Source organism: Pelophylax lessonae (genome assembly GCF_965119305.1).
Source record: "Pelophylax lessonae genome assembly, chromosome: 5".
Classification (NCBI taxonomy): domain Eukaryota; kingdom Metazoa; phylum Chordata; class Amphibia; order Anura; family Ranidae; genus Pelophylax; species Pelophylax lessonae.
Window position 1 is genome coordinate 147,539,007 of NC_138772.1, and position 25,765 is coordinate 147,564,771.

At 46.7% G+C, this 25,765-nt stretch overlaps 1 protein-coding gene across 1 annotated transcript in view; it reads right to left on the bottom strand.

Moving 5' to 3' along the window:
• The window catches only part of EFHB (EF-hand domain family member B), a 96,990-nt gene extending 72,088 nt beyond the window's left edge, over window positions 1-24,902 (bottom strand). Inside the window, exon 1 of the mRNA XM_082259785.1 lies at window positions 24,768-24,902. Coding sequence (XP_082115911.1) covers window positions 24,768-24,845 — 78 coding nt within the window. The 5' untranslated portion in view covers window positions 24,846-24,902. The remainder of the gene's footprint in view (window positions 1-24,767) is intronic.
• Window positions 24,903-25,765: the final 863 nt, after the last annotated feature.

Genomic DNA, 25,765 nt, shown 5'->3' on the forward strand with positions numbered 1-25,765 from the left:
ACAAAAGACCCCTTCGGGTGTGGCAGCTCAACGAAAGCTGCCGATCCAGAGATTGCGGACGCCCGTCCCACTTGGCCAAGATCTCCGCCTGAAGACCTCGCGTGTGAAACTGGGCGAAGGGAATCGCCTCGAAAGCCGAGGCCATTAGACCTAGACATCTCATACATGTCCGGAGGGACGAGCACTGAGTGTCCCTGAGGGACCTGACCTCGTCCTGAAGTTTCCGGAGCTTGTCTTCCGGCAGGAAGACCTTCGCTTGAGCAGAGTCCAGGATCATCCCCAGGTAGGGAAGACGAACCGACGGACACAACGTTGATTTTGGAAAATTTACCGTCCAACCAAACTCCTGCAGAGTCTGCATCATGGTGGACAGGTCGTTCACCAGGCCCTGACTGGTCGCAGACCGAAGCAAGATATCGTCCAGATATCCCAAGACAGAGACGCCCTGGGCTCTCAATAAAGCCAGGACCGGCGCAAGCACCTTGGTGAAAACCCACGGAGCCGAAGCGAGACCGAAGGGTAACGCCACGAATTGGTAATGATCCTCCGCAATGGCGAATCGAAGGTACCTCTGGTGACCTTCGAAAATGGGGATGTGAAGGTACGCATCCTTCAGATCGATGGAGGCCATGAATTCCCCCGGACTCAGGGTAGCCACCACTGAGCGTAGGGATTCCATGCGGAACTTGCAAACCCGCACAAAATGGTTCAGAGCTTTCAAGTCCAGAATCGGACGTACCTTGCCCTCCTTTCTGGGCACAGTGAACAGATTGGAGTAGAACCCAGGTGCAGATCCTGCAAACGCTCCGGAGACAGCTGAAGATTTGAGGGAAAAAATCTGCTCGCCGGCCGAGAGAGAAACTCGATCTTGTATCCATATCGAACGATTTCCTGAACCCACCTGTCCCGAATGCGGGCCAGCCAGGGTTGAAGAAAACCGAGCAAACGTCCCCCCACCCCAGAACCGGGTGAGGGCACCCCTTCAGGCCGAATTGGTATGGGCAGCGGACCCGGAATGGCCGGACTTCTGCTTACCTGCCCACTGCTTCTTCTGGGAGCCTTGGCCCTTGAAGGGCTTGCCCTTGTATTGTGACCGAAAGGCACGAAAGGACCCCTGAGAGGGCCTAAACGAGGTATTCTTCTTACCGCGAACAAACTTATTCTTGTGAGTTTGGGGTAAGAGAGTGCTCTTACCCCCGGAAATTCCCTTTATCAGAGTATCCAAAGACTCGCCAAAAAGGCGAGATCCTGCGTAGGGTAGATTAGCTAGAGTCTCGCGAGAGGATTGGTCAACCGACCAACATTTCAGCCATATCAGGCGACGGTTCAACACCGCTACACTGGAGAGACGTGCAGCCAAAGGGACTAAATCCAAGTCCGCATCGCACAAATACATGACACCCTGATGAATTTGATCTACCATAGCCAGCGTTGTCGGCGGAGCAGAGTCAGCCACCAGGGTGTGCCTGAGCACCTGCGTCCAATCCGCAATAGCTTGGGCTGCCATAATGGAAGCAAAAATAGGCTTCAGCATAGAACCAGCAACCGTATAAGTATGACGGGCCAGAGACTCCAATCTCCTGTCCGTAGGGTCCCGGAACACCGGGGTATCCTCAGCAGGAATCGCAGTAGATTTATTCAAAACTGCCACCGCGTGATCCACCTGAGGCGGCACACACCAACGCTCATCAGTGGTGGGTGTAAATGGATAACGCAGCTTGAACTTACTTGGCACAGTAAAGGGCTTCTTTAAATTGCGCCATTGCTCATCAACAGCGCGCTGAAATTCCGCAGGGCAGGGAAAAACCTGCGCTGATTTGCATTTCCTTTTCGTCCCATAAGAGGATATCAAAGCAGGAGGACATGGTTCATCCTGCAGATGCAGTGTTTCCTTGATAGAAGTAATCAACTCATCTATGAGTGCAAGCTCTTCAGGCGAGCCAGGGGGAGAAGTATCAACTCCTTCTACCTCAGCCTCCCCCTCAGACCCCACAAGGTCCAGAGATGAACGAGACCCTGAGAAGGGCACTCCAGCCATAGCAGCCCCTGAATCAGAGGAAATAGATAACCTGAGCCGTTTTGCGGATCGATCAGCCATTAGCATCTGCACCTGAGAAGCCAAGTTCGCTACAACAGCAGCCAGATCAGCCCCCTCGGGGGATTCAGCAGCCCCTTGGCCCCCCACCAGGGTGGGAGGAAACTTGCAATCCTGAGAATCCATGCCCCAGTATCAACTGAAATAAAGGACTGCCCCTTTAAGACCGCGGCAAGCGCAGCCCACCGCACACTACTGTATGTACCGACCCCCGCAGGGAGAAGGAGCACTGAGCAAGGAAATACAGGATAAGGAAGGTAAAAACCTGGAGAGAGCACACAGCTGCTGCCACCGATCGCTGTTCCAGTGAAAAAGGAAGTGATGCAATGACTGACCGCCCTATATAGCCTATGAAGGCTTCACAAACATGGCCGCTCGGCTGAGGGAATCAAGGCAATAAGAAAATGTCGCCGACATGTGCTTGCAGGAGCGATTGCCGTCAAAATGGCGGCGTTTGGCGCCAAAACACCGCGACGTACCACACAGGGCCGGTCACCACAGTTTGCCGAGAAAAATGGCGGGCCGCATCAGCGTTGCCGCACAGCATGTCTGAGCCCAGTCTGCCCCATACATCTCACACAGCAGAGCGGGAGAGCCCCCCCGCAGCCCACAGAAAGGCAGCTATCACAGCAACTGACAGGGAGCTCAGCACTTACACAGACATGCGGGTCACACAGTCACAGACTGACACCCAAACAGACAGGTCCCCACATAGAAATTTACTTACCATTCCGGATGGCGTGGGGAGCCTTCTCCAGCGACCAAAACCGCTGTACTGAGGACAGGGAGCGTCGCAGCCAGGACGCAGTGGACTGCGGTGCGAAACCGTAAATGGCGTCCGGTGGGGTAGCCACCTCACAGGCAGCATCCCTGCAGCGAACAGGGATGGGTCGTTCAATATGCCAGGAAAACCTGAGCTGAACGCTCGATGGCAGACTGGGGAAACCCCTGGCTCTCAGCCCTGGGATCCAGGGTGGCCAGTCCGAGACCCAGCTCCGCATGATCATCTTCATCCGAAGAAAACTAAACTAATGCTGAGAAAAAAACAGCTAAGTAAAAGAAAGAGAAAAATACCTGAAATAAAATCAAAAAGATGATAGAAGGCTGAGACTGAAAGCCCCAGCACAGGAACAGCCAGCTACTCCTAAGCTAGGCAATTGAAAACTGAGTTGAGAATGCTGGAAGCAGGGAGGTATTGACTGAGGGGACCACCCCCTAGGGGTGTGATATGCTAAAAGCTTTGATATTAACAAATCTTGTTGCCTAGCTACTCCTGCGGAGAAAAGGTCAATTACCCCATTGGTGAAGATTATGAAGAGGCGACGACTGTCGGAGGACGTAAGAGAAATAAACCTTACAGGGATTATAACCCTAATGTACTCTATCCAAAATAAAAAATAAAAAAATATGTGCCTATAGTTCTACTTTAAGAACCCGAATCCCACATTTTGCAGCTTGTATTTCTTGTAAGAAGATCAGAGCTTGCTTATGATGCTCCTAAGGTTAAATATACTGCCAGGCTGTGCATCTATGTACAGTATATAGTATATAAATCAATTCAGTGGTATCTAACTCCCAGCAGTTCTGTGGGCCAGTTCTCTGGGAACCACATCTGATACACTTGAAAGAATTTTCTATATAATTTCTCATTTACATTTTCATAGTCAGTAGCTACAGTTTTTGAAGCTGCTGACTCTTATTTTTTACATAGGTAACATTTGTCTTCAAGCCACTATTACAGTAATCGATAAGTATTTTGATTTAAAAAGAAATCTCTGATGTGGCTAGTTCTCTTTAAAGTGGAGTTCCGGCCACAGAATCGTTTTTTTTTTAATCAATACTTCCCAAACTGTCACACCCCCCCCCCCCTTCATACATCAACGAATCCGGTTTTTTACAGTATAGTAATCGATTGGCCATGGCAATTATAAAATTTTACTTTATAAAATGTGTCCTGAGCGCCGCCATCTTTGTCCGGGTTCCCCTGAAGCCGCTGTGTGTAAATGGATGCCCTGTTTCCTGGTTCGAGATGGAGGGGGGCCAGTGAATGCAGCGCGAAATCTCGCGCATGCCCAGTGCTATGCGATCGGCATAGTATAGGAATGCCTATCATCGCGTTATTTCCTGTTTGCAAATAACGCGATGAGAGGAGCGGCCGGCCGCCTATGTCACTGCCCATTGCATCCTGGGAGTGATGAGTAAGAGCTCCCAGGAAGCATTGCGGGACAGGAAGTGACAGCGCGGGCCGGGGCCGCAGAGGGAGGAAGTGGAAGGAAAGGTGAGTATATTTTCTTCAATAATAAGGTAAGTAAAAATCGTAACTACCCATTTGTTTTTCAGGTAACAGATAGCAAGCGGATGGCCCCAAAATCGATTAGGTCGATTTTGTGGCCGGAACTCCGCTTTAAGTCACATGTCCCAGTACAAAATTTAAACTGGAGACACCTCATTATTCATACAAAAAATGAGTGTCTCATTCAGCCCTAGGGTTGCTAATTTTTTATTAAAGCGGAGTTCCGGGCACAGATCTCATTTTTTGCTGAACATACCCCCGGGACAGTCAGGGCTAGTACATTCCACAATGGCTAGCCTCTGATCTGTCCCGGTTCGCACTTACCTGCAAGAAGAAATACTTACTTTGAAAATTTCTTCCACAGCGTTTCCATCTCTCTTGTGGGCAGCTGAAGCCGGCGCGGTCCTCTTCGGTGTCTTCTTCCGCATCTTCTTCTCCCAGAATGCGCAGCACCGGCCCCTCTCGTCACTTCCGGTGCGGCGCCGCATTCCTAAACAGCTTCTGGGCATGCCCAGAAGCTGTTTAGCAGGGGAATGCGGCGTCGCCCGGAAGTGACGTGCGGGGCCGGTGCCGTCGCATTGATTCCTGGGAGCGATGACGTTCAGCTCCCAGGAATCATCGCGAGGCAGGAAGTGACGGGGTGAGCCGCGGCGCTGGAGGAGGAAGTACCCTGAGGTGAGTATTTACGATCTTCGATTACAAGGTGAGTGTACAAAAAAAAAAAAATAACTATCCAATTCCTTTTCAGGTTATGTGTAGCTAGCGGAGGGGCACAAAAAAAAAATACCGATTTTGTGCCCGGAACTCCGCTTTAAATTATGTCATTTATTTTCCAATAATAATATGTATAGTAGGAGCTTCTAAAGCCTAATCCCAGTCAATATTTTTCCCTTTACATCTATTGGAGAGATTTCTCATCACTTCCAGTCCTGACAAGCAACATACAGGTCTTCTATGGAGAATGTAATCTGAGCACACAACAGTAACTAAGGAAAAGAAATAATAGCCAAATGCCTTGATCTCATGGGTACAGGAGTACGAACCCTGTCTGCACAGGTTATAGCCTAGTTATCCTCTTTGGGTACCAACAATATGTTTTGTAAATCTATCCCAGACATATGCTAAAAAAGCGCATAAAGTACACAATATAAGAAGGATATATATAATTTTATTATGTCATTATTATTTTTATGATTATTATCAATAATATTTTTTTTAATATACTCTTCCATTAATATGCATCTATACTGTAATAGTTTCTGCACCTATCAGCAAATACATGAAATTAGCATAAATATCAATATACATAGCTTTAAATACAGTTTCACCTGAATTTGGGTTTTCTAACACAGTAGGTCGCCACTAGATAACGATACTTTATAGTAAAATTGTTGGTCCAATATGGCTTAGTAGGAGTAAGTTTGAGGTTTCTGGCTAGCTATGGTCAGGATAGCCAATGAAAAAATGAAACAAAAAACTGCGCTTGGGTCTATTAAATAAAAAACAGCTGCTGCACATATGCTGGATAAAACATAAAAACAGTATAAAATTGAAAAGCAGCGCTATATAAAAAGTCCAGGTATAGGTAGGGTCCAGCTGATTGGTCTCCTTGAAGTGCCACCAGAGAGAGAGAGAGAGCAACCCCAATCACACTGCCGCTTACTGTCCCACTAATAAAAGAAGGCTCAAAGGTTCCACCAAACTGCTCCTTCAGAAATCCTCAGCGATTCCAGGATCAAGCCAATTAGGTGCGACTCTATACAGATGGTACAAGGCAGACTGGTCACTCATATATACCAGAAAAAAGCAAAAAATAAAACCATAGTGCAACACTTAATGAACCCCCATTTAACCACTTTACCCCCGCTCACTTTGCTGCTACTGCAGCAAAGTGGCTCGTTCCCGTCCAGCGACGTAGACCTACGTCGCTGGACTCCACCCCTTGTGGGCGGCGCGCGCGCGCCGCCGGAGGCTCGCTCCCGCTGTTTTCAGTCACAGCGGGAGTCGGGCCAGGGGAGGAGCAGCGGCGATCGCCGCTGCTCTTACCCGATCGTCGGGGATCGAGTCTGGAGATCCGCCCGCTGTGTGTAAACACAGCGGGCGGATCTCTGAAGTGACAGGCAGGTTCAGATTGCAGGGTTCAGCATAGCTGAACCCTGGATCTGTTCTTGTGTCACTCTGTCACCTCCCCCCCCCCACACGTCAGTAAGCACCAGGCATACATTAACCCCTCCCTCTCCAATAAAATTAACCCCTTCCCTGCCAGTGTCATTTTTACAGTAACAGTGCATATATATATAGCACTGATTACTGCAGTAATGTCACTGGTACCCCAAAAGTGTCAAAAATGTCAGTCAAGGGTCCGATCTGTCCGCCGCAATGTCGCAGTCCCGCAAAAAAAATTACAGATCGCCGCCATTACGCGTTAAAAAAAAAAAACACCAAAAATGACAGAAATCTTTCCCTTTGTTAGTAAACGCAATAACTTTTGCGCAAACCAATCAAAATTCGCTTTTTGTGATTTTTTTTACCAAACATATGGTAAAAAAAAAAATTGGCCCAAAATGTAAAAAAATTTTGATTTTTACATTTTTTGGGGGGGAATTTCATATAAAAAAATGTGAAAAATATTGTTATTTTTTCAAAATAAACGCTCTTTTTTTGTTTATAGCGCAAAAAGTAAAAATCGCACAGGTGATCAAATACCACCAAAAGAAAGCTCTGTTTGTGGGGAGAAAAAGAACGTAAATTTCGTTTGGGTACAGCGTCGCACGACCGCGCAATTGTCAGTTAAAGTCACACAGCGCCGAATCGCAAAAAGTGGCCTGGACGGAAGACAGCAAAATCCTCCGGTGGTAAAGTGGTTAATTTCCTTATGCCAAATAAATGCTTACAGGTAATAAGAGTAAAAAGAGTCACGCCCCGGAAGAAGTCTAACATTGGACAAAACACCGCTTATGGCGGGACCTGTGATGCAGGACGTCACTACGGAGTGAAGCAGCGGTCATCTCGTTGGCGGTCAAACATTTCTGGCAGATAAGCTCTTTTTACTCTTATTACCTGTAAGCATTTATTTGGCATAAGGAAATTAAATGGTGGTTCATTAGCTGTTGCACTATGGTTTTCTTTTTTGCTTTTTTTCTGGTATATATGAGTGATCAGTCTGCCTTGTACCATCTGTATGGAGTCGCACCTAACTGGCTTGATCCTGGAATCGCTGAGGATATCTGGAGGAGCAGTTTGGTGGAACCTTTGAGCCTTCTTTTATTAGTGGGACGGTAAGCGGCAGTGTGATTGGGGTTGCTCTCTCTCTCTCTCTGGTGGCACTTCAAGGAGACCAATCAGCTGGACCCTACCTATACCAGGATAGCCAATGGCCAAGACTTTGCAAATGTCAGAAAATGTTTGACAGGCAGGTATTTTTACTCTTTCTAGTCAAAACATAAAAAAAAAAAAAAAAAATGACACGTAATCAATAAAAAAGTAATTAAAAGAAAGCACAATATAATATACGATATATACTGTATATCTATAATGTGTTCTACAATAGAGCGCAAAGAGTGTATAAAGTTATATAAAGAAAAATTTGAAAGACTTTTGAAAAAAAATATCTTTTGAGCAGCTGCTGTTTAAAAGATGCCTTTCAATTCCTAACCTTTCCTTATCCTTTTATAGATACTGTACAATGGTTAGATATAGGAGGTGGTTTAGGCTGTACCACACTGTTCGCCTCAGGCAAATATAACTGGAAATAGAAACAAAGTATAAATGATTAATCAGTTAACATGTAACTGAGAGAGTAGCCAGTAATGGTCTGACATTTATCAGCCTTGCCTCCTCCTGCTCAATCTGTGTCAGGTGTAGTGTTAAAATATGCTTTAAATTAGAGATGTGCAAATACCTTAAAATCTGCTATACCGACAATTCACACATATATTGCTATTTTAACTTATATGGTTATTCATTTTCTTTCCTATTTGAGATACATATTTTTAAAGTGTTACTAAACCTGCATTCACTATATCTGGTCTCCCACAGTACACAGAACATGAAAATGCAATTATTTTAGTAAATATAAACTGCTAAATAACTTTTCTTATCAGCAGTATATATCAGTCTTGTGAGTTTTTAGTGTCTGGCCGAGCACTGGTTAAAGCTTGTAGGAGGAGTTTTCATTCTCCTCTGACTGTCCTATGAGGCTTCATGACCCCTGACACTCTATCTGGACAGTGCTGATTGGCCTTGTGCAGATCATATGCGCCCCCCCAAAAAAGTTCTCTAGCAACACACACCAAACTGAGCATGTGCAGAGTACCCCCAAGGCTTAGTACTATCAGCAGATGGATTGAGGACTGTAAAAGAAGAGGAAGAACAGAGAAGACAGGATCAACAGCCTTTTTACACAATGTGAAGGATTAATCCCAGTGAGTATAACAAACATGCTTAATTACATATACAGACTGATTTTACTGTTGTGGGTTTAGTAACACTTTAAGCAGAATACACTTCTACATGGGTTGGAAAGATTTTTCCCTTTCAGGTTCCTTTCACACTAGCAGCAGTTACCCCCTTTCACCCCAGCCCAACTCTGCAAGTAATGTTTGGTTTCTTTGGCCTTATGTGATGATGTCTTCACAATAAACTTGTGAAACGCATCTATTTGAAGTGCTGGTAACTTCGCACATTTGCATTTGGTACTGCAATGGCGCCATCCATGGCATTCACTTATGGCACTTTTCCACTGCAAGTACCAGCTCGGCTCTACTTGGCCCTGTTTGGTTTTCCACTGCATGGTACGGTGTTGGAACGGTTCGGTACGGTTTGGTATGGTTTGCATTTCCACTAAAGTAGTACTAAAGTAAGTGGGTGGGATAGTGGGTGGGATAACAACAATTCTCTGACCAATAAGTGGCTAGTAGTGACAAACAGTCAGCTGCATGCAAAGGATTGTGGGATATGGTATCGGTATGGTACCTCTTGGAACCACAATCGAGGTGGTACTAGAGAGCCGTACCGTTCGGTTCCATGTAGTGGAAAAGCGCCGCTGTACCGTACCGTAAAGAACCATTCCTACACCGTACCATGCGGTACCAGCAGTGGAAAAGCACAAAAGCTAGCCGAACCGTTCAGTTCCATGCAGTGGAAAAGCACTATTTGAGTACTCATCGTTACAAGGCTGAGTACTGTGAGTAGTGTATCTTCTTTTTGGAGGCATGGATATTACCACTTATATGAGAGAGTTTAACAGATGGTGCACAGCGTGACACTTTAGTATTTCTGCAAGGAATCATGGCCATGGCAATGTGTACCCACTGGAGCGACATCATGTCTTCTTGTAGGTGGGTAGTCCGGGGGCTGTAAAAAACATATATAGTATCAACTGCCTGTTTTTTCTGCCCCTTCCACCCCCCATGTGAAAGAAGCTTTATGGTTAAGAATTAGGGGCCTTTGCTGTGATAGAACCAACAAAAATGATTTCAAACTTTGTTTTCATTAAAGGGTCAGTCCACTAAAATGTAGTATTTTGGTAGATGTTGGAGAGTAACCCTAGCTACATTTTTATTTATTTTATATTATAGGGCATAATTTGCAACTTAAGAGCTCTGATAGTGGATACAAACTCTTCCGGGAATCATTATGACCTTTTGTAGGCCTAGATCAGTGATGGCGAACGTTGGCACCCCAGATGTTCTGGAACTACATTTACCATGACGCTCATGCACTCTGCCGTGTAGTTGAGCATCATGGGAAATGTAGTTCCAAAACATATGGGGTGTCAAGGCTAGTCATCACTGGCCTAGATGGTAATTGTTTTACTATTGTTTCTTACCAGGTTGCCCACTTGGAGACCGAGGAAAAACAAAGCGTGGTTTTCTGAAAAAAAGCCAACAAGGAGAATCTGAAGGATGAAGGATAACCATGTGACTTGGTTCTTTATCATGGCAAGGCTATGTTCACACTGATCCAACACAAAAGTCGTACGACTTTCGATCCAAGTTTGCCCTGCGACCACATGTCTGACTTCCTTGCGACTTCAGTGAACGGGATCCGACTTTGATTTGACCCCACCAAGCCCTTTAAGTCTTAAGTAAGCCACCATTACTAGTAAAAAATAAAATAAAATAAAAAAAGTCATAAAAATATTCCATAGTTTGTAGACGCGATAACTTTTGGGCAAACTAAATAATATACGCTAAGAGCCGGTTCACATTAGAGCGATCCGACTTGCCGGGGCTACCTCACAAGTCGCGGTGCGCTGCTCGCACCGCAACCTCGGAACGGCCGGCACGGACTTCATAACATTGAAGTCTATGCAGGTCGCTCCGGGTCGCCCAAAGAAGCTCCGGACCCTTTTTCTAAGTCAGAGCGACTTGTGTCGCTCCTATTAGAACGGGTCCACAGCTTCTCTATGGCAGGCAACCTACGGCGACCCAGTGTGAACCAGCTCTTATTGGGATTTTGTTTTTACCAAAAATATGTAGCAGAATACATATTGGCCTAAAATGGTGAAAAATAAGATTTCTTTTACATTTTTTTTTATTGGATATGTTTTATAGCAGAAAGTAAAAAGTTTTTTTTTTCAAAATTGTCACTCTTTTCATGTTAATAGCGCAAAAAATAAAAACCGCAGAGGTGATCAAATACCACCAAAAGAAAGCTCTATTTGTGGGAAAAAAGGACATCAATTTTATAACGTCGCATGACTTCGCAATTGTCAGCTAAACACTTAAGCCCTGGAAGATTTTACCCCCTTCCTGACCAGGGCCTATTTTGCGATTCGGCACTGCGTGAATTTAACGGACAATTGCGCGGTCATGCGACGCTGTACCTAAACAAATTTGACGTCCGTTTTTTCCCACAAACAGAGCTTTCTTTTGGTGGTATTTGATCACCTGTGCGATTTTTACTTTTTGCGCTATAAACAAAAAAACAGCGTCAATTTTGCAAAAATAACAATATTTTTCACATTTTTTTATATGAAATCCCCCCCCCCAAAAAAGTAAAAATCAAAATTTTTTAACATTTTGGGCCAATTTTTTTTTTTTACCATATGTTTGGTAAAAAAAATCACAAAAAGCGAATTTTGATTGGTTTGCGCAAAAGTTATTGCGTTTACTAACAAAGGGAAAGATTTTTGTCATTTTTGTAGTTTTTTTTTTTTAACGCGTAATGGCGGCGATCTGCGATTTCTTTTGCGAGACTGCGACATTGCGGCGGACAGATCGGACCCTTGACTGACATTTTTTACACTTTTGGGGTTACCAGTGACATTACTACAGTAATCAGTGCTATACATATGCACTGTTACTGTAAAATTACACTGGCAGTGAAGGGGTTAACTTTTTTTGAGAGGGAGGGGTTATGTGTATCCCTAGGGGCGTGATTCTAACTGTGATTGGCTGTGGCTTGAGGTGTAGGAACACTGATCAATGGTCCTACATAGTAGAACCGTATGATCACTGTTTCTACACAGGGGAGAATGACAGGCGGCTTGTTTACATCAGCCGCCTGCCTTTCTCCCTCTCCATCGTCGATCCGGGTCCGCTGGTCACACGCGCGGGAGGGGTCCGTGACCACGTGGGAGCGCGCCTCCGGCGGCGCGCGCTCGCTCCCTAGACCCTCACAGGCTAGCGATGTATCCCTGCGTCGCTCTGCCTGTGAGGGGCTGACCGCCGACGTAAATAGTCGTGCGGCGGTCGGCAAGTGGTTAAAATAACACAGTGCCGTACCACAAAAAATGGCCTGGTCATTAAGGGGGTGAAACCTTCCAGGGTTGAAGTGGTTAAATAAGGCGCTTTTTTCCTCTCTGTAAATGTTCTTAGACAAAAAAAGTGTGCCCGTAAATTTTGCAGCTTCTCCCCAGTTCTGTTCTGTGCATGCACAGTTCCAGGGCCAGCGGATCATTAGACAGTTGAGCTTGGCGTAATTCAGGCAGTGAGGCAGGTACAGGAGGTGATCGTGATGTCAGTGTGCTTGGCGCTTGTTTCTAGTAGTTTGAAGGCGACAGGAGACAGGAGGGAGGGGGAGGAAGTACCAACAGTCTGCCTGAGTCTAAGCCACCAAGTAGATAAAAAACACAAAATCTCCTGCGCTTGAGAGTGGGCCCAAAGATAACAGTTGACTACATTAACATCCTGGCTTTCTTGGATTAGACTCGTCTTGCTGCCCTCATAGGACTGGGGAGGTCCAGGAACACTGTAACCATAAAACAAAAGAGAGGGCGCACCAGCCTAGTACAGAGCTGCACGATTAATCAATCGTTAAAAAAATCCTGATCACCGCCTCCCATCCCCCCCACCCCTTACGATCTTAAAACGCCATGTCCTCCATTTCCTACAGAGCCGTTCTCTGCTCACTCACAGCTGTCAAAAAAAACAAAAAGAGCCCCAGCAAATGTTTATCAACATTGTTAAGGCTGCTAGATAACTATAAACACAATGCTTTAGCCCCCGTTCACACTAAGGCGACCTGTGAGGCGACCTGGTCGCCTCACAGGTCGCCTCCCATAGGGAAGCTGAGGACCCGTTCTAATAGGAGCGACACAAGTCGTTTCGACTTAGAAAAAGGGTCCGGAGCTTCTTTGGGGCGACCAGGAGGCGACCGCCATAGACTTCAATGTTATGAAGTCCGTGGCGGCCGCACCGAGGTCGCGGCGCGCTATTCGCACCGCAACCTCGGAGGTCGCCACCCGAAGTCGGATCGCTTGCATGTGAACGGGGGCTTAGACCCCGTTCACACTGGGGCGATCCGACTTGCCGGGGCGACCTCACAGGTCGCGGCGCGCAGCTCGCACCGCGACCTCGGAGCGGCCGGCACGGACTTCATAACATTGAAGTTAATGCAGGTCACTCCAGGTCGCCCCAAAGAAGCTCCGGACCCTTTTTCTAAGTCGGAGCGACTTGTGTCGCTCCTATTAGAACGGGTCCACAGCTTCTCTATGGCAGGCGACCTACGGCGACCTGTCAGGCGACCAGGTCGCCTGACAGGTCGCCCCAGTGTGAACGGGGACTTACAATGTATAATTTCCTTTTTTTACATCAAAGAAATTAACTTCTGTCTGTAATTGAGGGCCTTTTTATCCTCCTAAAGCTAAGGCCCTGTTCACACCTGAGCATTTTTCAGCTCGTAAAACGCTCATCTCTAAAGTCTCAAAACGCCCAACAAGCAAAATCCTATTCATTTCAATCGCCCCTGTTCAAATGTGAGCATTTTGTCGCCTGAAGCTCAAAAAAAAGTAAAGTGCTTCTTTTTTGGCAGATTACAAGCGTTTTTGTTAGATGTCAATGCCTGCCTCCAAACACCTGCAAAAAAATGCCTGAAAAAACGCCAGAAAAAACGCCTGAAAAAAACTCCAAAGAACGTCTGAAAAACGCCTGGAAAAAAAACGCCTGAGAAAAGCCCCAAAAAATGCCTGAAAACGATAGGCTCAGGTGTGAATGGAGCCTAATTCTTTTTTCTGACACTTGTTGCTTACAAGTTAAAATCAGTATTTTTTGCTAGAAAATTACTTAGATCCCCCAAACATTAAATATATATATATTTTTAGCAGAGACCCTAGAGAATGAAATGACGATCGTTGCAATCTTTTTTGTCACACTGTATTTTCGCAGAAGTCTTTCAAACGCAGTTTTTTTTGGGAAAAAATACACTTTGATTAATTATAAAAAAACGAAACAGTAAAGTTAGCCCAATTTTTTGTATAATGTAAAAGATGATGTTACGCCGAGAATCGTGATCTTAATTCTAAGCAAAAAAATTGTGATTCTCCTTTTATCCAGAATCGTGCAGCTCTAGGACATCCTAACTTTATTTCATATAGAGGTGTGTATATATAAGTAATGAAGTTATGTTTTAAGGATAATGCACTAGGCTGGTGCGCCCTCTCTTTTGCTTTATGTTTACTGAGCCAGAGCCAGCCTGCAGTGCCCTAAAGTCCATCCACAGTGACCTGAATCCTCCCCATAGTGCCCTACTGCCTACATGCATGGAATGGACAATGATGTAAAAGGGAAGTGTGACTGGGAAAACTAAGGGGGGGGGGGCACTGATATAAGGGGGAATTCTGCAAACTCTCGTGTAAAGAGGAACTCTGATGTAAGAGGGGTTCTGTCACAAGAGCCCCCTTACATCAGAGTTGGCAGTGTTCCCTCTTAAATCATGGTGCCCAGAGTCCCTTTCCTCTTTACTGTGTAGTGGATTCTGATGAAAGGGCTCATTTAAAAAGGCGCTAAGTGCTGTCCTCCATGCAGAGATGCTGTCTGTTGAAGGGAGGACAGTGGGGGGGAGGCAACAAAATGTACTTACTCACAAAAATCCTTGCAGCGGCTTTTGCGATCAGAGACACTGACTGGTGTGGCAGTGATCAGGAACACTGTGACTGGTGTGGCAGTGATCAGGAACACTGTGACTGGTGTGGCAGTGATCAGGGGGCTCTGACTGGTGTGGCAGTGATCAGGGGGCTCTGACTGGTGTGGCAGTGATCAGGGGGCTCTGACTGGTGTGGCAGTGATCAGGAATATTGTGACTGGTGTGGCAGTGATCAGGGGGCTCTGACTGGTGTGGCAGTGATCAGGAATATTGTGACTGGTGTGGCAGTTATTAGGGGCGCTCTGACTGGTGTGGCAGTGATCAGGAACACTGTGACTGGTGTGGCAGTGATCAGGGGCACTCTGACTGGTGTGGCAGTGATCAGGAACACTGCAACTGGTGTGGCAGTGATCAGGGGCACTCTAACTGGTGTGGGGGTGATTAGGGACACTGAGAATGGTGCAATAGTGATTCTGTCAGTCAGCAGCTCTCTGCTTTGCCCCCTCTTGGCTCACCGGGCTATGGAGGGGGTGGGAGCGGCTGGCTCAGGTTCTCAGCAGCTGAGAGGCTGAGTCGGGTGCCAGTCCATGGTCGTAATGACGCCCGAGCCTGGACCGACTCTGTGACTTGAAACAAAACAAACTGCACTCCACTGATCCATATCCACGAGCTATGACAGTACTTCTCCTTTAAACCTCCCTAGCGGTATTCCCGAGTGTGACTCAGGGTTAAATTTCAGTGCCAAAAGCGGTAACACCGAGCCACACTCGGGGTACCACTAGGGAGATCGCTGGATCCTGTAAGAGAGGGTACTCACCTTGTCCCCGGGACCCAGCGATGTATCCTGGCGGTGTGCGGAGGCCGGGTCTTCCTCCCGATGCTCTGTGCCCCAGCTTCCATCTCCTGCGACGTGACGCTCGCAGGGGGGTGGAACCGGCAGCAAATTCAAACAGTAAAACACACCAAACACACTGATACATTGCAAAATAAAATAAATTCACATTAGTTTGCCCCCCAGTGCCCTTTCCTGCAGTTTTACTGTACTTTTTATGTATATATATATATATATATGTATATATATATATATATATATATATATATATATATATATATATATATATATATATATACGTACATATATATATAGATATACATGTATATCTATATATATATATATAGATATACATGTATATCTATATATATATATATGTATACACACATATATACAATATATGTATATATATATGTACAGTATATATACAGCATATATATATATATATATATATATATATATATATACATATACATACATACTTTAACTTTGGGTTTATAGTTATTTATTATATTATAATTTATGATTTTGTGTTTCAAACTTTATCATACCCGAGATGTTATAAAGAAGAACGCACAGTAAAAAAAAAATCATATGTAAATAGTTGGTTTGGGCTGCTCATTCTTAAGAATTACATGCAAAATAATGGAAAGAATCATACCGCCAGGGAGGTTAAAGCCACAAATATTTCTTTATACTAGCTTTTGACATTTACCAATGTAGAAATTTAGAAATGGGATGAATAGTTTAGCACTGGGCAGAGCCAGGAAAAGGGGTGGGCAGGAGTGACGTTTGCCCTGGGCACTGTGAGGTTCAGGGGCACCACAAGGAGGGAGGGGATTTGTGTTAGGAGGGGGAATTGGGGGGAGGGGGGTGCGGCAGGAGGTAAGAATTGTTCTAGAAGGGGAAATTTAAGGAGGTGTGCTAAGATTGGGGATTTGGGGGGAATTGTGTTGAGAGGGGAAATGGGGAAGAGGATATGTGCTAGGATGGGTGTGTTAAAAACGGTAATATGGTTGGGGGGGGGGGGGTATTCGTGCTTAGAGGGGAATATTTTGTTTGGAAGGGGGATTTGTGCTAGTAGGGATGCTTATGGGACATTTTTGCTAGGAGGGAAAACATTTTTTGGGGGGAGGAGGATTTGTGCTAGAATGGGGGATTGGGGAGGCAAATTTGTGCGGCGGGGAGGATTTGGAGTGGGGTAGGTGAGGACTTGTGCTTGGAGGGGACATTTGAAAGGTAGAGGGTTTGCGCTAGGGAGGGGGAATTGTTTTTTCCTGACAGACTCCATGGCAGCATACGTTTGGGTAGTCCCGCCTCCACTCCTACCCTATAGGACCCCACTCCCATAAATCCTTGCTCCCTTTCAGCATTCGTGTTCTTTTTTTGTCCTCCTCCTGCACCTGTTTGGTGCCGAATTCCTACAAGTATGGTCGTTTTAAATGACGCAGGGTCATTGAGAGTCGGAAGGACCTGGTTTCCCAATAAGCCCTTGCTGCTGCGGGGTATGGGATGGGCAAGTTGAAGAGGAGCCGAGAAAATGCCTGGCAAAGCAGGCTAATTAAGGCATGGCCGATGACCCAGCTGCGGTAGGGGGCCTCATTGTATTGCCCCAATGCTGGATTGGATGTCCTGGTGTCTGGCTCTAAATGTGTCCCTGGTGTCTAGTGGGAAGGGTAAGTGTGTTTTTCCTTTCCTTATTGTTCTTTTATGTACCTGGTGGTCTAGCGTTCCATGGTGGTCCAGTGTGCGGCTCTCCGTTGCGTCCATACTCTTCCTGGTGGTCCGGGAGGCTCTGTGGACGCAGTGGAACGCTCTGCGTTCCATCTTCGGCGTCCTCGGTCGCTCTGCGCATGCGCGCCGGCTGACCGAGAACGAGGCTTGGCTCGCGCATGCGCAGTAGCGGCGATTGCCGATACTCGCGCATGCGCAGTACGCCGCGGCCGTGACGTCACGGCCGGCGCCGAATTTAAACGGCTGTCAGTTCCACAGGCGGTGGAACTGACTGTAGTATACGGCGGTCCCAAGAGCTGGCACTTCTTTCACAAGGTATGTGGGTCTCCTTCTTGGGGGCTTTCTCCTAATGCATTACTGCTTGCTGTACCTATTCTAAGCACTGTATTGCCTTTTCTAGTGGTCATTGCTGCTTCCCTATGGATGCGTCACCGCTCCCCTGTGACCAGCCCTCTCTTAGGTAAGTGTAGGGCTGCATTGAAGGGGGGGAGCGGGACGTACGGATGGGGTCCGCATTACTTTATTGCTTATGTGTTTTCTTTGCAGCTCCTCCTCTAGGTCAGAACAGCCTAAGGGCACGCGGGAAGACCACCATGCTAACCCCCAGCATCACCGTTCTTCCTCCAAACACGGCTCTTCATCTAAGTCCAGATACCGTAGTAAAGACCGGTCACCTCCCAGGTCTTCACGCCAATCCAGCGAGACTAAGTGCTGGGGCTGTGGTATCCGTCTACTGGATGGTAGATCGCTGTGCGACTCCTGTTATTCCCGGGCAGCGGGTGAAAGGGGAAGCTCTGACCAACATCTTGAGTCCATGGTCAAACGCATAGTCAAGGACTCCCTGGCTGATTTCAATAGACGGCAATCCCCAGCGCCAGAGCCATCTGTATCTCCAGTTAGAGAGACCACTAGCGGAAGAGCCCTTGAATCCTCTGAGCCTAGCCATCCCTCGGTATTCGAGTCTGATAGCGATTCGGATCAGGATGAACCAAATTTGGGATTCTCTTTTAATCTGGTCCCACCTTTAGTAAAGGCTGTAAGAGAAACTTTAAACTGGGAAGATTCAGTAGTCTCGGCTCCGAAGCAGAGAAAACTCTTTAAGCAGCTGAGCAAGGAGCGGCTGAATTTCCCATTCATTCCTGAATTAGGAGAAATCATAAACGGAAGAATGGGGCAAGGTGGAGAAAAAGAATTCTATGGTTTCAAAATTGGCCAAGCTCTATCCATTCAAAGAAGAGGAAGTTAGACATCTGGAAACTCCTCCTCTGGTAGATGCGGCTGTCATGAGGCTAGTGAAGCATGTTACTTTGCCTCTTGAGGATACTGTTTCCTTCAAGGACCCTCTTGACAGAAAAATCGACACGGACCTGAAGCGTGTCTATCTTTCAGTTGGTGCTGCCTGTAAACCAGCCTTGGCCCTGGCTTCTCTGTCCAAAGCAATGGAAGTATGGGTGGATAATGTGGATGATTCCCTCAGAAGCTTCTCCGAAGATGCAGCTAAGAACTCTCCTATCCAAGAGTTGAAACTGGCCTCAGCTTTTCTGGGGGAGGCGTCTATTGATGTTATTCGCCTGTTAGCCCGGGGAATGCTATCATCTGTTACGGCGAAGCGTGCACTTTGGTTGCGCCCTTGGTTGGCTGATCCTGCTTCTAAGCAGGTGTGGTGCCGCATTCCCTTTGAGGGTTCGTCCCTCTTTGGGAATAAGTTAGATAGCGCTATTTCCAAGGCTACTGGTGGTAAATCGGGCTTTCTCCCCCAGGATAGGCGTCTTCTGGGTCAAAAAAGGCCACCTCTTAGAAGACAAAATTCTGATCGTGCCAGGGAGGCACGTAGTTATAGGCCAGGAAGGGAGTTTGGGAGAAACTGGAAATCCAGGCAGTCTTCCTTTCGGAAAGGCCCCAAGAGCAATCCGTCTGGGGATAGAGATACGACGAAGTCCTTTTGAGAACGGGCCCGCTCAGGCCAGTCAGGTGGGAGGTCGTCTCTATCACTTTCGGCGGGTCTGGGCGGCCTCAATCCGGGATACTTGGGTCGTCAACACGGTCTCTGCAGGTCATTCTTGGACCTTCACCAGTATTCCCGGAGACAGATTTTTTCCTACCTCCCTTCCTCGGTCAGGCGACAAAAGAGAGATTCTCTTGTCTTACGTAGACTCGCTAGTCACTCAAGGAGCAGTGGTTCCAGTGCCAGAATCCGAAAGAAGATTCGGAGTGTATTCTCCTCTGTTCATGGTGCGCAAGAAGAGCGGTGCCTGGAGACCAGTGATAGATCTGACGAACTTGAATCGCTTCATCAAAGGAGAAAAATTCAAGATGGAGACTCTATTCTCCATTCAGCAAGCCGTTCAACCAGGAGATTGGATGGTCTCAGTAGACCTGAAGGATGCATATTTCCACGTGCCAGTGGCAACAGAGTTTCAACGATATCTGAGATTCTCGGTCGGCCAGCGTCATCTACAATTTGTATGTCTCCCCTTCGGGCTTTCCACGTCGCCTCGTACCTTTTCGAAGGTCTTATTAGCGGTGGTAGCCTTGATAAGGCTGAGAGAGGTCCGTCTTTATCATTACCTGGACGACCTCCTTCTTCTGGCCCAAGACAAGTCTGTCATCCTGGAACATCTAGGTCTGGTCATCTCGTCTCTAGAGAGGTTCGGCTGGATCCTGAACAGGGAAAAGAGCCATCTGATTCCCACTCAGTCCCTGGTCTTTTTGGGTGCGCTGTTCAACACCAAGAACAGTACCATCTCTCTGCCAGAAGAAAAGATTCCGGTAATCAGGGACAGAGTGTCTCTAGCTTTGTCAGCATCACGTCTCACAGCAAAACAATGCCTAAGGGTAATTGGCACCATGGTGTCGGCAGCCCCTATGGTGAAGTGGGCTCTCTGGAGGATGAGGCCTTTTCAGAGGGGTTTCCTTCAGCAGTGGAACGGAGTCAGCAATTCCCAACGAATTGTGATAACCGCAAAAATGAAGAGCTGGCTTCCGTGGTGGCTACAGCTGAAGAATTTGAGCAATTGTCACTCCATAGCCCCCATATCTTGGGTGATAGTGACATCAGACGCCAGCAACACCGGATGGGGCGGTCATTGCGGAACAGAGATGGCACAAGGGAAATGGGACTTTCGGTCTCGCCAGACGGTGTCCAACATCTTGGAACTACGAGCGGCCTTTCAAGTGCTACTAGCCTTCAGCCGCCTCATTCGGGGCACCTCAGTCATGCTGAGGTTAGACAACACGACTGCAGTAGCCTATGTGAGGAAACAAGGCGGAACTCGCAGCGCATCCCTGCTTCGGGAAGTAGAGCCAATAATGACCTGGGCTCAGGAAAACCTGGTCAATCTGTCGGCAGTTTACATACCAGGGGCTCAGAACACACAAGCAGATTTCCTCTCGAGAACACAACTCAACAACAACGAGTGGTCTCTTCACGAGGATGTGTTCAGCTGGATCCTGTCCTTGAAGTTCATCCCAGAGGTGGATCTATTTGCCTCCTTCAACAACAGGAAGTTGCAGAAGTTTTACTCGAGGGACAGAGATCCTAGAGCATCCGGGGTGGATGCCCTGACAGATTGCTGGAGGTTTCACAAGGCTTATGCCTTTCCCCCAGTACCAGTCATCTTTCAATTCCTGCGGAGAGTCCAGATGGAGTCAGTCAAAGTGGTTGCAGTAATCCCGTTCTGGCCCAACAGACCGTGGTTTCCCCTACTGTTTCAACTGAGCTATCGCGACCCAGTCCCTCTTCCTCTCAGGGCGGATCTGCTGTCCCAGGGCTCCATCCTTCACCCATGCCCAGCCCGTCTGCACCTTCGGGTCTGGTTTTTGAAAGGGGAAGGCTGGAAGCGTTAGGATGTCCGGAAGTAGCCATACCAACTCTTTTGAGTGCTAGAAGACAAAGCACGAACAAAACCTATGAAAGGATTTGGGCTAGGTTTACTTCCTTCCTAGAGTCCAAAGGAAAGTCCTGGTCATCTCCTTCTGTGCAAGATATTCTTTCTTTTCTTCAATCGGGATTGGAGTTGCCTCTTTCAGTAAGCGCCCTACGAGTACAAGTCTCAGCCATATCTGCGTTCACAGGAATTTCCTGGGCTGCACATCCTTTGATCAGACAATTCTTCAAAGGGGCAGTAAGGCTAAGGCCACAGAAGAAGCTGAGATTCCCCAAGTGGGACATGCCTCTGGTCCTTGATTTCTTATCATCGGTTGGCTCAAGTCTTGAAAATCCTATATCATTGAAACATCTCACCCTCAAAACGGTCTTTCTGGTGGCCATCACATCTGCTAAAAGGGTGTCAGAAATCCAAAGTCTGGGAAGTAAGGAACCTTTTCTGACTTTTTTTCCGGATAGAGTTGTCCTCATTCCAATGCTGGGAGCAAGGCCTAAAGTCACGTCGGTCTTTCATGAGAACCAAGAAATTGTTCTCCCTACTTTCAATTCATCGGCCGAACCTCCGGAAGTCCATCCGCTGGATGTGGGCAACACGCTCAGACAGTACTTGGAAGCTACAGCCTCTGTCCGGAAGACGGATTATCTCTTTGTCCTATTGTCTGGGAAGAACAAAGGTATGCGTGCCTCTTCAAGATCAATTGCCTCCTGGATAGTAGAGGCGATTCAGTGGGCTTATAGAGAGAAGGGCTTGGTTCCTCCTAAAGCGGTGACTGCACATTCTACTCGTGGTGTCGCTACTTCTTGGGCAGCTTCAAGACATGTCGCTCCGGATGTGGTCTGCAGAGCAGCGTCTTGGTCGTCCATTCATACATTTATGACACATTATTGTGTTGAGCCGGCGGCTCTTTCTTCTGTTGGTTTTGGTGCTCAAGTGTTATCTGTTGCAGGTGTTAATTAAAATTTATCAGCATCTGCCCACCCAATTGTGTTTTGGCGAGTTATTTCCCAAACGTATGCTGCCATGGAGTCTGTCAGGAAAACGGAAAATTTATATCAAATACTTACCGTAATTTTCCTTTCCTGATGGACTCCATGGCAGCAGGAGTCCCCTCCCAGTTCCTGAGTAGGCTAGTTACAGAACACGAATGCTGAAATGGAGCAAGGATTTATGGGAGTGGGGTCCTATAGGGTAGGAGTGGAGGCGGGACTACCCAAACGTATGCTGCCATGGAGTCCATCAGGAAAGGAAAATTACGGTAAGTATTTGATATAAATTTTCCGTTTTTCAGTAGTGGGGGAGAATTGAGCTGGGAGCATATGTGGAATGAGAGGATTTGTGCTAAGCATGCAGATTAGCAATCATTTTCTTTAGGAGGAGGGGATTTTTGCTGGCACATAATGCTTATACATCTTGGAGGAAGGGGCAATTTGCCATGTTCACCCTGGGCTCTAGATGACCTTGTCCCAGTGTAACGTTAAAAAACCCTACCCCGTGAAAATTCCCTACCCTCGTCACTTCCTGTGAGGGTACGTCATTCAACAGCTGAGCAGCTTCCCACTGCGCATGCTCACAGCTGCAGCATGTAGGGAATTTTCATGGGGTAGTGTTTTAACCTTACACCGCGTCATTTATCAGCTGTTGCAGCGCGTCTCACTGAGCATACCCAGCCGCTAAATTAAATCATCTCGGAGACTTCCCTCATCAGCAGGTGTGGCGTCCCAAATTAGTGACTGTTACGTTCTAAAACACTGTAGCTGTGATTTGTATTTTCATAGACCCGCTGCCAATTTAATTTTCCTGGAGCAGAGATGAGGGAAGTCTGACGGGTTGGAGCCGAGATGATTTTACGCGGCAACAGCTGATGAATGAGGCGGGGTTCCGTGAAGAAACACTACCCCGTTAAAATTCCCTACCCTCCGCAGCTGTGCACATGCGCACTGGCAAGCGGCTCAGCTGATGTATGACGTACCCTCACTGGAAGTGACGAGGCTAGGGAATTTTCACAGAACACCGGCAACTGGCACTGGGAATGATTAATAGGGCATTTTATATACAACTATATAGATCAGACCAAAACCAGGGACAAATGAGGAGGAAAGAGGGGCAGAGGGACTTTGTTCAGAATCAAGGACAGTCCCTCCAAATCAAGGACAGTCCCTCCAAATCAAGGACAGTCCCTCCAAATTAAGCACAGTCCCTTCAAATCAAGGACAGTCCCTCCAAATTAAGGACAGTCCCTCCAAATCAAGGACAGTCCCTCCAAATTAAGGACAGTCCCTCCAAATCAAGGACAGTCCCTCCAAATTAAGGACAGTCCCTCCAAATTAAGGACAGTCCCTTCAAATCAAGGACAGTCCCTCCAAATCAAGGACAGTCCCTCCAAATCAAGGACAGTCCCTCCAAATCAAAGACAGTCCCTCCAAATCAAGGACAGTCCCTTCAAATCAAGGACAGTCCCTCCAAATCAAGGACAGTCCCTCCAAATTAAGCACAGTCCCTTCAAATCAAGGACAGTCCCTCCAAATCAAGGACAGTCCCTCCAAATTAAGGACAGTCCCTTCAAATCAAGAACAGTCCCTCCAAATCAAAGACAGTCCCTCCAAATCAAGGACAGTCCCTCCAAATCAAGGACAGTCCCTCCAAATCAAAGACAGTCCCTCCAAATCAAGGACAGTCCCTTCAAATCAAGGACAGTCCCTCCAAATCAAGGACAGTCCCTTCAAATCAAGGACAGTCCCTCCAAATCAAGGACAGTCCCTTCAAATCAAGGACAGTCCCTCCAAATCAAGGACAGTCCCTTCAAATCAAAGACAGTCCCTCCAAATCAAAGACAGTCCCTCCAAATCAAGGACAGTCCCTTCAAATCAAGGACAGTCCCTCCAAATCAAGGACAGTCCCTTCAAATCAAGGACAGTCCCTCCAAATCAAGGACAGTCCCTCCAAATTAAGCACAGTCCCTTCAAATCAAGGACAGTCCCTCCAAATCAAGGACAGTCCCTCCAAATCAAAGACAGTCCCTCCAAATCAAGGACAGTCCCTTCAAATCAAGGACAGTCCCTCCAAATCAAGGACAGTCCCTCCAAATCAAGGACAGTCCCTTCAAATCAAGGACAGTCCCTTCAAATCAAGGACAGTCCCTCCAAATCAAGGACAGTCCCTCCAAATTAAGCACAGTCCCTTCAAATCAAGGACAGTCCCTCCAAATCAAGGACAGTCCCTCCAAATCAAAGACAGTCCCTCCAAATCAAGGACAGTCCCTTCAAATCAAGGACAGTCCCTCCAAATCAAGGACAGTCCCTCCAAATCAAGGACAGTCCCTTCAAATCAAGGACAGTCCCTTCAAATCAAGGACAGTCCCTCCAAATCAAGGACAGTTGGGAGCTATGATAAACATTTCAGTTATAATAATAAATAAAAATATCAGCTCAATAAAATGAATCTCTACTCTCCTTTAATCTAATCAGTATGAGTAGTGCCTGGCTGTGAGGATGAAATAAGGATGACCACATGCAGCCAGTTTATTAGCATTGCACATCATTAGAAGAGAACAGAAAATAAAGCATGCAGCGATCATCCACACACACACAACGTTTAACACTTCCCGAGCTCTCTACTCACAGAACGGACATGCGGGGAGCGATCTACAAATCTTCCCCCGTAAATGGGAGCCGGGATTTCTTCTTTCAGGGCGCCCATTATATGCCAAACCAAAGGCACCCAGCACCCTCCACTCCGCACCGGGCACCGGCCGCTGTTTACTGTTACCAGGCAACAGGAGGAGGTCACGTGTCCCGCTCTGCAGCCTGGATCGTGTTACAGTTGTCACTCCTAGTAGATGGGAGCTTCTAATGCTCGCCATCATCCACAGACGATCCTGTACATCTAATGTTCATGTTCAGTTTTTCTATATTTTTATTTTAACTGTCTTTACTAAAACTTCTAGTTATTAAACTGAAATGAGCCTCATGGTGATTTATAGGAGTTAAAGGAAAGAAAGAAAGAAATTTAGATGTAACTTTCAAAGCTGCATCATGAAGGACGATTGTTATGTGTATGATCTGCAAATTTTTAAAGCATATTTAAACCAAAAAGCAAAAACAAAAAAAAAGTGTCATATTGCATGTTACCAATTCTTAGCTATGGTGGCTGTTTTAGTTTGTTTGGAGATAACGAAATAGAAAACTAAAGCAGCCACCAAATCCAAAGATTCATAAGCTGCAAAATAAATAAAAATAAAATAGCTACAAATATAACATTTTAATTTTTATTTTTTTTGGGGGGGGGGGGGGGGTGTTAATACATTTCCTATACTGTGTACATTTTTTTATTTTATGACAACTTGTGTACAAACTCAACCAGTGGCCACCCAAGAAATGTATGATCTCAGAGAGAAAAAGCATTCTAGACATGGGGGGCATAGTTTGGCGCTCAGCAAAGATGGCCGCCTGAGTCAGGAGCTCTGCTGAGACCAGGCGATTTTAACTAGTTTTCTCCATTCACCAGGAGTGCTACTAAAGGACACCTCACTCCCAGCTGGGAAGGAACCTTCTAGCGCTCTGCCGTATACAGCAGCAGGCCAGTCCAGAGCCCTCTCCGCTGCCCAGATTTCTCAGGAC